This window comes from Dipodomys merriami, unplaced genomic scaffold, assembly GCF_024711535.1.
Source record: "Dipodomys merriami isolate MVZ:Mamm:240054 unplaced genomic scaffold, mDipMer1.0.p SCAF_42, whole genome shotgun sequence".
In the NCBI taxonomy this organism is placed as follows: domain Eukaryota; kingdom Metazoa; phylum Chordata; class Mammalia; order Rodentia; family Heteromyidae; genus Dipodomys; species Dipodomys merriami.
The window spans coordinates 4,607,474-4,621,465 of NW_027205826.1; the positions used below are offsets into that span (position 1 = coordinate 4,607,474).

The window sequence follows — 13,992 nt, forward strand, 5'->3', positions numbered from 1 at the left end:
CAGCTACACTTCCGGCTTTTTCTGCTTATGTGGTGCTGAGGAATCGAACCCAGGGCCTCATGCCTGTAAGGCAAGCACTCTACCACTGAGCCACCTACCCAGCCCCAACTTTTTTTAAATTATTATTATCTTTAAGTAGTTGTACAAAGAAGTTACCATTCTACAAAACAGTATATGATTACAAGGTGTCTAACAACATTGTTACCCAGTGCTCCTAAACCCATCCCTTCTCTCATTTTTTTAAAAAAAAAAATTGAGATTAGGTGATTACATAGATTTCATACATTTCACAGTACTGTGGAGTAGTCACAAACTCAAAACATAGAGACCTTTACATTGCAGAATTATACTTGTAAGTTTGTCATTAATCTCTTAGATTTGTACTTACGCATATATTTTCCCTGCTGCTATCAAATTTATTGGATCCCCAGATTTGAATGATTAGGATGGATTTTGAATGGTTTGTTTTGAAAAATATCTAGTGGTCAAGTAATACCTATTTTTTTCTATAATCCTGTGGGCATTACATAATATAAACTAAACACAATTAACTTTCAACCACAATTTTCCAAACATTTTTATGTGAATGTTTTACTTTATATAAATATATGTTTATATGCAGTTAACCATCTGATGCAGGTATCAAAGAATCATAGTGATCCGTTCTGAATACAAGTTGCTGTTTTCTGTCTTAATGGGGGACCAGAATTATTAAGCCTAGAGGTATGTGGCCAGGGGTGAGGGCAGGGGCACAGCAGTGCTGTAGAGTCCTGAGATTCCCTTCTGCTCTCTGCCAGTGGAACATATGGCTTTTTCTTTCTTTCTTTCTTTCTTTCTTTCTTTCTTTCTTTCTTTCTTTCTTTCTTTCTTTCTTTCTTTCCTTCCTTCCTTCCTTCCTTCCTTCCTTCCTTCCTTCCTTCCTTCCTTCCTTCCTTCCTTTCTCTCTCTCTCTTTCCTCCCTCCCCTTCCCCTCCCCTCTCCCCTCCCCCCTCCCTCCCTCCCTCCCTCCCTCCCTCCCTCCCTCTCTCTCTTTCTTTCTTTTTTTTGGTCGGTCATGGGGCTTGAACTCTGGGCCTGGGCACTATCCCTGTACTCTTCAGCTTAAGGCCAGTGCTCTCCTGCTTGAGCCACAGCACCACTTCTGGTTTTCTGGTGGTTAATTGGAGATAAGAGAGTCTCACAGTCTTTTCTGCTTGGGCTTGTTTTGAACCGTGATCCTCAGATCTCAGCCTCTTCAGTACTTAGGATTAAAGGTGTAAGCCACCGCCCCGCAGTGGCTTTTCTTCTTTATTTTTTTTTTTTTTGGTCAGTCATGGGCCTGAACTCTGGGCCTGGGCACTGTCCCTCAGCTCTTCAGCTCAACGCTAGCACTCTACCACTTGAGCCACAGTGCCACTTCTGGCTTTTTCTGCTTATGTGGTGCTGAGGAATTGAACCCAGGGCCTCATGTGTGCAAGGCAAGCACTCTACCACTGAGCCACCTTCCCAGCCCTGGCTTTTCTTCTTATGTTGTCTCATGGTTGCTCTAGAGAAGGCAGAGGAAAAGAGCATTGTGAATGGTTTTGGGGTAATCATTCCTAGTATCTGTCACATACATCAAGTCTGGACTTAGTGATCATTTTCTTCATTTCTAGAAGATTATTTTTAGGTACTGGCAGAATTTCAATGAAGTGAACTGTTAATAACCTGGCTTCGGGACATCTAGGGCAACTGCATAAAGCTCATTTTGTCCTCCCTCCCTCCCTCCCTTCCTTCCTTCCTTTTTGTTTGTTTTTGTTGGTCATGATGCTTGAACTCTGGGCTTGGGTGCTGTCCCTCAGCTCTTCAGCGCAAGGCTAGCTAGCACTCTTCCACTTGAGCCATGGTGCCACTTCTGGTTTTCTAGTGGTTTATTGGAGATAAGAGTCTCATGGACTTTTCTGCCTGGGCTTGCTTTGAACCGTGATCCTCAGATCTCAGCCTCCTGAGTAGCTAGGAATTCAGGTGTGAGCCACTGGCGCTTGGCTCCTTTTTAATGTTCTTTTTGTTTTAAGTTAAGAAAAATAAGTAATAATAAAGGTTATTTTCCAAGCTGGTTTTTTTTTTTTTTTTGGTCGGTCATGGGGCTTGAACTCTGGGTGCTGTCCCTGAGCTCTTCAGCTCAAGGCTAGCACTCTACCAATTGAACCACAGCACCACTTCTGGTTTTCTGAGTCTCATGGACCTTCCTGCCCTGGCTGGCTTTGAACCGTGATCCTTAGATCTTAGCCTCCTGAGTAGCTAGGATTACAGGTGTGAGCCACCGGCGCCTGGCTAACCCAGCTGCATTTTTAAAGAATTTTTTAGGTTTGAGATGATCTCTCATAGTGGCATTAAGTAATTAAAAATGGAAAATATTAAGATGTATATATATATATATATATATATATATATATATATATATATATATATATAAATAAAACTAGCTTCAGATTAAGTAGAATGCAGCCTTACAGAGATAGCTAAATTCCTTTCTCCTATTTTGGGATCATCATTTAGGCATGTTAGAAATTTTCTAAGAATCTCTTTTACATATCCTTCTTATTTTGGTTCACATCTCTGTCATTTTTATCATAGTTGCGACAATATTTAGTATTTTAATTATAGATTTGGAAAGGATACTGTTTATTCTCCACTTTGTTTGATCTGTTTCAGCATCTGCTGCCCATTTAAATGTTCAAAACAGCCAAGTCATAAAAGGGACACTAACAAGCTAGATCTTAAACAGCCATTTGTGTTACTGTGACATGTATATGATTTATGTGTATGGACATTTTAGAAAAATGTATTGTTTGGCTTTTTAAACACTTTTTAAAGTGTTTGCTGTTTTCTAAATTAATGTTTTGTAAAAAGTGTCTCCTAAGGACATACAAGGTTTTTTTCCTGCATTTTTCTTGTTTTAAGCCTTTCGATGGATTAATCATTGAAATTCATTTAGTTTTTTTATGCATTTTATTTTTTATACAACTTCTCAGCTGCTTTGATGCTTTTATGTGACAGGCAAATGATGTTTTTGAAACGTTGCTATTACTACTCAGGAAGGTAGCAGTAACAGACTAGAAGTGTTTGATTTCTTAGTTGCCTAAAGAAGATTAGTTTTAAATTTCCTAAATAGTGGTTTTAGAATAAGCACCAGTTGTTTGAGGTGTTATTGTTTCAGTAGATTTAATGGCTCAGTAAAATTCAGAATACTTGTGTATCATGTCAGGTTGTGTTCATGACTAAGAAGCATATGACTTAAATAAGTTACATTTGTATTTTTCACAGACAATGGGATGAACAGTTGGACCCTCGACTAAACGCCAAACAGAAAGAAGCTGTCTTGGCCATTACCACTCCACTTTCTATCCAGCTGCCGCCTGTCCTTATCATCGGACCCTATGGGACAGGCAAAACGTTCACGCTAGCTCAGGCTGTCAAGCATATACTGCAGCAGCAGGAGACTAGGTGAGGGGGTGGGAGATATATTTGGTAGCAGGGCTATATGTTCTTTTAAATAAAAAATAAGGGGCCATATGACAGTTTTCATCTAGCTCCTAGAAATTATAGAAAAATGCAACCCCTAAAGCAAATTTCAATCCTCTTAAAACATAATGTTTATAAAAATTGGTCATGAAAACAATGTTAGTTTCTAAAGAGCCATAAAACTTCCAGTTTGCTGGGGAGTTGTGATATATGTTAGAGCCCAATGAGCTCATTAAAAATCACATTTTTATATATAGGGTTAATCATAGTTTGGGGGAACTTCCTTTTTAGGCTATACTAGGAGAAATTCCTAAAGGTGTCACTGAGTAACGTTAGAGACTGCTGGGTAGGTTAAGGGAAAGGGATATTGGACTAGTAAGATGGCCACTCCTTTTTTGTATTATACTGCTTGAGTAGTTTTGTGTTTTATCATTCTTTTTATTTGCACCATTTATTTCAGCAGGATTCTCATTTGCACCCATTCTAATAGTGCTGCTGATCTCTACATAAAGGATTATTTACATCCATATGTAGAAGCAGGCAATCCCCAGGCAAGACCTCTCAGGTATTTTTTAAGGCTTATTATGTATCTGTATCATACTTTGTTATTCTTAAGAAAAGGTGTCTGTAAAGATTTTAGTAGCTTTGGAAATACCCAAATCTTTAACTCTGTATTGTCATTTGGAGGTTATATCTCCTGGAAAAAAAATCATTTAAAATTAAGGTAAAATGTAAAAACTTTGGCCATTAATTTCTTAACCATTAAGTATATAGAAAGACATCCTTTTTTTAAGTTTCATGTGTAAAAATGTTACACCCTGAGTAGATCTAAAAGCTATTATGATAAAATAATATAAATATGATTAACTGAAATTGAATTTAATTTAGTTGAAATGCTAGCATATTTTTACATGGCTGAGTGGTCATGTAGTCATGGTTTATATATGAAAATACAATTTGATTGTAATCTTGATAATTTCATGAAGCTACACATTAGAGGCACATGAAATACTAAAATGAGTTCGGCAATATAATGTCATTAACTGCAATTCACTTTTTGCTAGAAAAATCTAGTGAGATCCTCTGAATAGAAATGTACCTAAATAGAGGATTATGGGAGGATAAATCCTTTTCTTCAGAAAACAATAAATAATCATGAAATATTTATTATAAAGCCACCATTTGCTTTCATTGTTATATGAATTAATGTTTAGTTTTACCATTTTACCAACTAATATATCATGGCCTAGGTTCTTCAAATTATTGTTAAAAAATTAATTTCTAACCACACTTTGACTCATAATTCACTAACTCTTTATTTCTAGTTGAGCCTAGGCATGGAAAATTGAAATTATGTAATATAACATTTTAAGAACCATAACCAAAACCATTTAAATGGTTTTAGAAGTAAATTGAAAATGAGAGAGAAGACAGTGGTTTGGCCTTCTCACATAGATTCTTATGCTACATTTTGTTTTTACTCTAGAAGACAAAACAGATATCATTGTCTTAAGTAGAATACATTTGTATTTAATAAGAAAATAACAAATGAATTTACTTACTGTAGGTTAAAATGTCACATTTATTGAAGGATGATGCTAACGGAGATAGATCATTCATTTGTTGTGTTGGTAGAACTTGTGTCTATGTGTGTTGTAGAAAATGTACCAGTCTCAGTTACCTTGGTGTGCTTGGTTTAGAACAGTTAAATAGAATGCTTTCAAATCTTGTTTGACTTAGCTTAGGCCATTTCACACTTGAGGTAAGAATTGTTGCTGATGACTAAAATCTATCATTTTACTAGGTAACGTTGGCCTTGTTCCATGTAAAATTACTTCTTATGAGCTGTAATCCAACAGGCAATGAGTACATCTAAACATGTAGAATAACAAGTTATGTTCCAGTACATTTTATGTGTAGTTAGTGGCCCATATGTGGAACTTGCCTGCTAGCTGATCTTCCTATTTCTTAAGTCTCACTGGCTCAATGCAAAATGGAAAAATACTCAATATATTCAGATTTAAGTTTCATGTTATTTAATAAACAGAATAAAACTAGGAAAAACATCCGACTTCTCCAGATGTTTTCTTTTTATTTTCACAGTACTTTTTCTGTTTAGGAAAAGCATTAATTTGCAACTATATTTCCTAAGAGTATTAATGCTTTGAATTCTTAGGATTTATTAGTACCACCTATGATTATATTGACTCAGATTAATATATATTAATTGTAACTTTCCTCATGATGAACAATGAACATGAAATGTTTGGGAGATGGAGTTGAAAAATTAAAATGACAAGCTGCATTGGGGAGATGAGCTTTATAGTGGAGTTGTCGTAGGATGCCAAGAAAGGAACACAAGAGGGCACCAAGTGCCTGCATGTGACCATGAGAAAGGATGGGTGTCTTCAGGGAGTCAGGCTGATGAGGGATTTACTGTCTGTTCTGTACTGTGCAGTCTAAATGATGCCTTGGAAAGTGTGATAGTGTAAAAATAGGGGGAGTATGGTATCTTTAAGTACGCGTATTTAGGATTCAAATTTACAAAATCCTGTTCATTGCCAGGAAGAACTAAGTATTTGTTAAAATATTTGGGATGAAGATTATCTCTATGCACACACACACACACACACGCACGCACGCACGCACGCACACACACACGCACACACACACACACACACCCTTTTTTTTTTTTTGCCAGTTTATGTGGAATTGAGGACTCGAACCCAGGGCTTCCTACATGGTAGGAAAGCACTCTACCACTATGCCACATTCCCAACCCCTTGGTTTCATTTTTAACTTGGATTATAATGCGACTTGAAAAGCAATGTAGGATCAGCATCTATTCTGGCAAAGTAATAACTCTAGGAAAGCTGTCTTTTCAAGAAAAGTGCATTTGCTGCTTTCTAGGCATATTGGAGGCATTTATTATTTTAGATAGCTCTTTAAAGAAATCGGTATTCTTAGATCAGATCTTTCTGATTCTTAGTACTCGAAGTAGCCATTTGATTGCTTATTTATTGCATATGAATTCAATACATGAATAAGGTTGCAATGAATTAAAATTTTGTCACTGTATTATTTGACTGTTTAAAGAATTATTTTTTTTTCTTAATTGGTATCAGATATAGTACTTTTCCCCTGTTGCTGGGGATTGAACCTAGTGTCTTACACATGCTAGGCAAGTGTTTTACCATGGAGCAACCTCTGACTATGAATTTGTCATTTTTCACTATTCTCAGAATTTGAAAAATATTAGATGGTTTTGAATGACCTTATTAATGGTGCCTATCTTAATTATCACAAAAATGACAGTGTAAAGTACTTAAGTATTTTTATAGTATTAGCTAAACTTTCAATAAAACATATTGTTAAGATATTATTAAATGTAAGTCAGAAATGTTACCATTTTTTAACAGGGTATATTTCCGAAATCGCTGGGTAAAGACTGTCCACCCAGTTGTGCATCAGTACTGTTTGATCTCCAGCGCACATTCCACCTTTCAGATGCCCCAGAAGGAAGATATTCTTAATCATCGAGTGGTGGTGGTGACATTGAACACTTCCCAGTACCTCTGTCAGCTGGACCTTGAACCTGGTATGCCCATTCCAGACACACAACCTGTGTCTTACAGGGTCATGGCTTATACATTCAGTTTAGACTAGGTGTGGGCAAATGATAGCCCATGTGCCAATTTGGCTTGATGCCTATTGTTGTTTTATTGTTTTGTTTTGTTCTGGTGGTATTGGGGTTTGAACTCAGGGCCTTGTACTTGGCTTATGTTTTACCACCTGAGCCATACCTCCAGCCTTGCTTTTTCACTGGTTGCTTTGGAGTTGGAATCTAGTGAATTTTTCTGGCAGAGCTGGCTCTAAACCTCTGTCTTCCAGATCTTAGCCTTCTGAGTAGCTAGGATTTCAGGTATGAGCCACTGGTACCTGGCATGATGATTGTGTAAATAAAGTTTACTGGATGGAACATGGTTGTCCATGCTCATCTCATTACATATTTCTTGTCGACAGCTGCCTTGTGCTGCAGTAGTTAAGTCATTACAGCAGAGACCATCTGGCCTGCAAGATTTAAAATGTACACTGGGTGGCCCTTCACTGGGAATAATTTGCCAACTCTAGTATGAACACTTTGTGACTGCTGATTCACTTTTCTCTGAAGGCCAAGCAATGGTTCTTTATTAAGATCTGTTAAGAATTCAAATTTGGGCAGTGTTGTTTTTTACAATTTTCTCAGGTTTTTGTCTTAAATTGCTTTTGTATTATATAGTATAGAAACATTTATACTAAATTTTTTTTGTGACTTTAAGGTTATACACTGGAACTGTGTAAAATCAACCTAACTTAAATACAGATATAAGATAAGAAGTTCTGGTAAATATTTTGAGCTTACCCATGGAAAAATAGTATTCCTTTGAACTAAAAGGAAACTAATTTGCTACTACCATATAATAATTGTTGACATCGCTCAATGTACTTTTTTACTGTCTCCTTTTGGAATTGCTTTCAGAACCTGTGACAAATCCTTTTAAACACCCAAGTCCTGTTCTCTTCACCTTGTTTTCTTGGCACCTGGCCCAGAATATAGACACCTGGAGGCTCCTGATAAACTTCCGTTTATCTTGAAGGAAAGAGTGGTGGCCAACTTTTTTCTTTTTCTTTTCTTTTCTTTCTTTCTTTCTTTCTTTTTTTTTTTAAATTGAAGGGAGATGTAATTTTAGAAAGTCTTCAAAGAGCTGAGATGTGTCTGATGAATTAGGTGGTTTGATCAGCCTGGGCAATCCATTAGGGGTTAAAAAGAAGTAAGAAAAACAGACGTGCCTCCAATGTAATGAGACCTGTTTTCTTGTGCATGCAGCTGATAGCTGGCTGGTGAGGGCATTTACAGAGCAGAGGTTCAGAAATGTTTTGAACTGTGGCAGCATATTGGAGTGAGTTATATTTCGTCCCAAGTGACTTCTTTGACTGGAACAACACTATATGAAATGTAAATTTTGGTATGTCCATTTAACGATCAGTCTCATTACTTTATGATTATGATGCATATTTGCCATGTAGATGAAAACTTTACCCACCTACACTAGGATCATTTGTAAGAAAGGAAGAATGGCTTTGAAGGAATTGAGTGTAGACTCATAACTTTTTGGAAATCAGGTCTTCAGTCTTGATGTTGTTTATATTTCACTTAATTCTTACATTCTATGAAGGCTTATTTTATAGATAAGAAAACCAAGGCTCAAGCTAAGTCAGTTTGATTAATTCAGGTTGCTTTTTGTAGCTTAAGTAGTAGTCAACAATTTGCATGATTTATGCAGTTCCTTATGGACGTCTAGCTCCATTTAATTAAAGTTTTACCTAATGAAAACATATTTTTCATTAGTCTCAGTTTTCTAATTTGATCCCATGTTTATATAGTCATTTTTCTTACTCTTTAGAACAAACACAAGGTAGGCATGGTGGTCTATGATTATATGCCCAGCTCTCCGGGGACTGAGGCAAGAGGTTTGAGTTTGGGGCCAGCCTGGGCTACATAATGAGACCCTGTCTAAAAACAAAAATAAACCAAAAGCAGATATTCTGCTCAGTGGGGAGAAAAAACCCCATGTGATTATGTCCTGCCTATGCCGTGTGGTATAGATGAGTCAGTGCTGCCTGTGCTCTCTCTGGTCCACAGCCATTTATCTTAGCAGGTGGTTGTGACTGGTAGTTTTCCAACATAAAGACAATTTGCATTAGAACATTGTACAGACAGGTTAAATTATTTTTCTTTTTTTGGTGCTAGTCCTAGGACTTGAACTCAGAGCCTAGTACTGCCCTGAGCATTTTTACTCAAGGATAACACTCTACCACTTGTGCCACAGTTCCACTTCCAGCTTTTTGTGGCAGCTAGAGATAAAGAGACTCATAGACTTTGTTGCCTGAGCTGGCTTCAAACTGCAATCCTCAGATCTCAACCTCTTGAGTTGTCTGGATTACAGGTGCGAGCACCGGTGCCTGGCAAGTTGAATTCTCAATAGCAGGGAAATAGGGATCAAAATAGAAGTTAGGTTCCTTCAGAGAGACACGGGAAGGCAACAGTACATCAGTGACCTCTGGCAAGTTTTTGTACTTTCACTCTGTGATCTCTGCTATGACAGTAAGATCAGGTCCACTTTCCTACCTGGGGAGTTGGCATTATGGTGATAGGGCTTTTCCTTTGTCAGGTTTTCCCCTCTAAGGAGCAAAGGGACTTTCCTTTCCTTCCTGTACACTCTGTGCGCACTTCCTGTACTGCTCCGTGCCCTCACGTGAGCACAACAGCAGCCCCAACGATGGACGTTTCCTTCTATGAAGATTTGTATCTGGGGATCAGTTGATACGTTACAATTTTGACATCTGGTAACAGTCACTATTTTTGCAGTGATTACAAAAACAATGACAAAAAATGATGATTAAAAAAAAACCAGATACCCACAGTAGGATCTTAGACTAGAAAAATGATATGGTCGTCCACCATATAATGAATTTTCATTAATGACAAACCATATATAATGGTTGTTCTGTGTTTATAATGGAATTACAAGTTCCTACTGTCTAACAAAGCTGTAACCATGGTAAAATCACAACAGATTACATCACTTAATTGGTATAGTGATGCTGGTGGAAACAAACCTACTGCTTTCCAGTTGTATCATATGCAGCGTGCCAAGAGATAAGCGTGTATAATTCTATAATGATGACAAAAGACTGTTCCACACTTACGTATTTACTGTACTATTATATTTACTAGATGTGTTTATGTGTGTGTGTATGCTCGTGTGCACATGCATGTATGTGCTTGTGTGTGCTTGTGTGTGTGTGTGATATGAGGCTTCATTCTATTGTGTAGGCTGGCCTTGAATTTCTTCCTTCTCAATTTCCTGAGTGGCTGGGACCACAGGCACATGACACACTGTTCCTAGCTGCATTGCACATTTTAATCATTATTTTAGAATGTATTCCTTTTACTTACACAGAAGTTTGTTACAAAGCAGTGTCCCATTCATTGTTTGCCCTGGAATACCACACCTCAAGTTCACTGGGTCTCTGGATTGCATCGTTCTCTTGTGTTGTTTTGTTCATTGTGGCCCTATCAGCAATAAGCTCCCCACTCCCCTCAGGCACACATACACACACAGTATCTATAAATCATTTAGATGCGTGTAAGTACGTTGTCTGATATTCATACAATGTTACATTGCTTGGAATATATTTGTATCAAGGGACATATAGTTGTATGTGAAATATGAACCTAAACAGATTAGTCAATTGTCAATCCAAGTTAGGTTATAACTATTTCCTTTATATTAGATATTGGGTATAATGTTCTTCAATGTCTAGTGTGCATGCTTTCATGCTTATGAGCTACTATTATTATACTTGTGGTATTTTGACAAGTAGCAAAAAAGCTATGAGGTCGTCAGTGTATGGTTATTCTTCTTTTAGTGAAAAGCCACTATCTTGTCCTTTCTTTGTGGTACAAGGGATTGAAATCATGGCCTTCTCTTCTCTACTACTTGAGCCATACCCCAACCCTTTTTGCTTTATGTTGTTTTTCAGGTAGGGTCTCACATATTGGACTAGGCAGGCAGTGATCTCCATACCATTGCCTCCCATGTAGCTGGTATCACAGTTGTGTACCTCCATGCCTGAAGTGTTTGTTGAAATGGGGTCTCACTAACTTTTTGCCAGAGCTGGTCTTGATCCATGATCCTCTCCATACCTACCTCCCAAGTAGCTAGGATTATAGTTGTGAGCCACGATGGCTGTCTACTCTTCACTTTACAAATCTTTTCTTAGCTGGGCACTAGTGGCTCATGCCTGTAATTCTAGCTACTTGGAAAGTGGAGAATAGAAGGATCATGTTTTGAGACCAGTCTGGGCAGAAAAATTCATGAGACTGTGTCTCAAAAATAGCCAGCAAAAACAAGAGACGTGGCTTAAGTGGTAAAATTGCCAGTCTAGCAAGTGTGGGCCCTGATTTCAAATCCCAGTAATTTCCTGTCTCCATAGTCTGATCCTGCCTGCCTGCCTGCCTGCCTGCCTTCTTACCTTCCTCCTTCCTTTCTCCCCACTTCCTTTCTTCCTTTCTTTCATCCTTGCATTTGTTGTGGGGCTTGGACTCAGGGCCTGGGAACTGTCCCTGAGCTTTGGCGCCCAAGGCTAGCACTCTACCACTTTGAGCCACAGCTCTGCTTCTGGTTTTCTGGCATTTATTTAGAGATAAGAGGCTCAGGGACTTTCCTGCCCAGGCTGGCTACAAACTGTGATCCTCACATCTCAGTCTCCAGAGTAGCTAGGATTATAGATGTGAGCCACTGGTGTCCAGCTCCATAGTCTTTTCTATTTGTACTTATTTAACTGTTGGCCTTTGAGTGGTTTTTACCAGATGTATTTACATATCTGTTAAGTCAAATGGCTATTTATGTGAAAAACTATTTTTTAGTGATGATTTAGGATGATTATCTAATTGAGGATGGGCCTTAAAAGTACTCATTAGCTAACTTTGAGATTAACAAAGTTAAAATTGTTCCTTAGTAGACTCAAAACCAATGCCTGCCATTTTTGCTGCTGTAAAACACCTCGTTGTCTTTCACTGTTCTTTCTAGGGTTCTTTACACACATTCTGTTAGATGAGGCTGCCCAGGCCATGGAGTGTGAAACCATTATGCCTCTAGCATTAGCAGCTAAAAACACTCGGATTGTTTTGGCTGGTGATCACATGCAGGTAAGTGCTCTGCCAGACATTGTCTTAAAAGTAACTTTTAACTGTTAATATTCTATTTCCTAAAACATCCTGTTTCTGGCTTTTGGGGTCTGAAGAACCATGTTGGGCCATGCATCCCACATGAAAACAGCTGGAGAAATTCATATGGAACGGGAAAGGAGGTTTCAGTATAGCACATTGGGAAGGCTGATCTCTCGGTGGCCTTTGTCTTGTCAGTAGCAATCTTGAGATTACAAAGGGAAAATGCAAAGGCAAGTGCTGAAGGGATTCCAACAGCACAGTCTTCCTGGTGTCCAGGAAGTTGCACCCATTTGGGCTTGCTGGTCTCAAGGGCAGTCTTCATTTGCTTCACATGATGCTCATGTCAGCCTGGGATCGAAAGGGGGCGGTAATCTCCCTTTGCTTTAACAGGAGGTTTATCTATCAGAATGCAAGTGAAACTAAGAGAGGAGGTCAGAGCACAGAGAGACACAATGGGGTCTCCTTTTCCTATGAAATTGTGCCATGTGTTACAGCTTTTAAGTATTGTATTTCTGTACTAATGGTGAAAATACTGCTATTTCTGAAGAAAAATGACTATTCCACTACTCTTTTTTTTTTTTTTAATTCCCTGTTTGTCTAGGTAAGGACTAACAATCTTACAAGGTTAGGTTATTAAGTTGAAGTTTGTTTTTTTATAACATGAATATTCAGCCCTTACTTTTTTCTCTCTCTCTCTCTGATACTCAGCATTGAACCAAGGCCTTCCACATGCTAGGCAGGCAGCTCTCTTCCTCTAAGCTACCCCTCCACCACCACCCCAGCCCTCTTACTTTTCCTTTTCTTCTGTGTTGGAGATTGAACCAGGGCTTCCACTGGCTAGACAAGTGCTCTATTACTTTGCCATGACCCATCCTACTGTTTCTTAGAGAATAAAACTTATCCTTTCTACACGTCTCCAGTTCTGACTCTAAAATCTGTTTTCATGAAGGGTTAATTTTTTTAGGTCTCAGATACAAAGAGCTTAATTAAAAATTACAGTCAAAATTTCAAAGACTAGTCAGATTTCATGTTATTTAAACACCTATGTATAAGGAAGAGAAACACAGATTTTTTTTAAAGACATCTATTTTACAAAGTGGCAATTTAGACTTCTTTTTCTTCTGCCACAGTTGATTAAGATTGCACCTACAATCTGTCAAGACAGCTAGGAAAGAAGAGAATGTAAATTAACGAGTTCTGCTTTTGCTCCTTTGCCTAAACTAGCTTAATTTGCTCGTTTGCAGTAAAAGGTATAATCTAGAATGGCTCCTTAAACTTCATGAGATCTAGAAGGTTATTTTGTTATGTGTTCAGAATAATTGCTTAGGGCCAAGAGTAGGGGCACATGCCTATAATCCATGCAATGCTGGAAGGCAGGGATAGGGCCATTGAGATTTGAGACCAGTCTGGCCAAAAAGATAAAAACTTGTCTTAAAAAAAAAAATCCAGGCATAGAGGCAGACACCTATATAATCTCATCTATCTGGGAAGAAGAGATAGGAGAATTACAATCTGAGGCAAAAGGGATACTCTGTTTAAAAATAGCCAAGAGGGCTAATGGTAATAGAGCACTGGGTCCCTGAGTTCAAATCTTAGTACACTCTTCCCTCCACCCGCCCCCCCCCAAAAAAAAAAATCATAGTCTTGATGTCTCGTTAGCTTGTTATTTTGCTATTTCATTCATTAATACTTTTGACGCAGAGTTTTCTTTTCTTTTTTTTTTTTTTTTTTGG

At 38.0% G+C, this 13,992-nt stretch overlaps 1 protein-coding gene across 8 annotated transcripts in view; it reads left to right on the forward strand.

Moving 5' to 3' along the window:
* Helz (helicase with zinc finger) overlaps positions 1 to 13,992 on the forward strand; it is a 145,615-nt gene that overhangs the window by 89,116 nt on the left and 42,507 nt on the right. For 6 of the 8 annotated variants that reach the window (XM_069993111.1, XM_069993112.1, XM_069993109.1 and 3 more), the window contains 4 exons: positions 3,286 to 3,465; positions 3,944 to 4,048; positions 6,903 to 7,081; positions 12,120 to 12,238. In XM_069993111.1, coding sequence (XP_069849212.1) covers positions 3,286 to 3,465; positions 3,944 to 4,048; positions 6,903 to 7,081; positions 12,120 to 12,238 — 583 coding nt within the window. The remainder of the gene's footprint in view (positions 1 to 3,285; positions 3,466 to 3,943; positions 4,049 to 6,902; positions 7,082 to 12,119; positions 12,239 to 13,992) is intronic. The other 2 variants (XM_069993114.1, XM_069993115.1) reach the window with 2 other exon arrangements.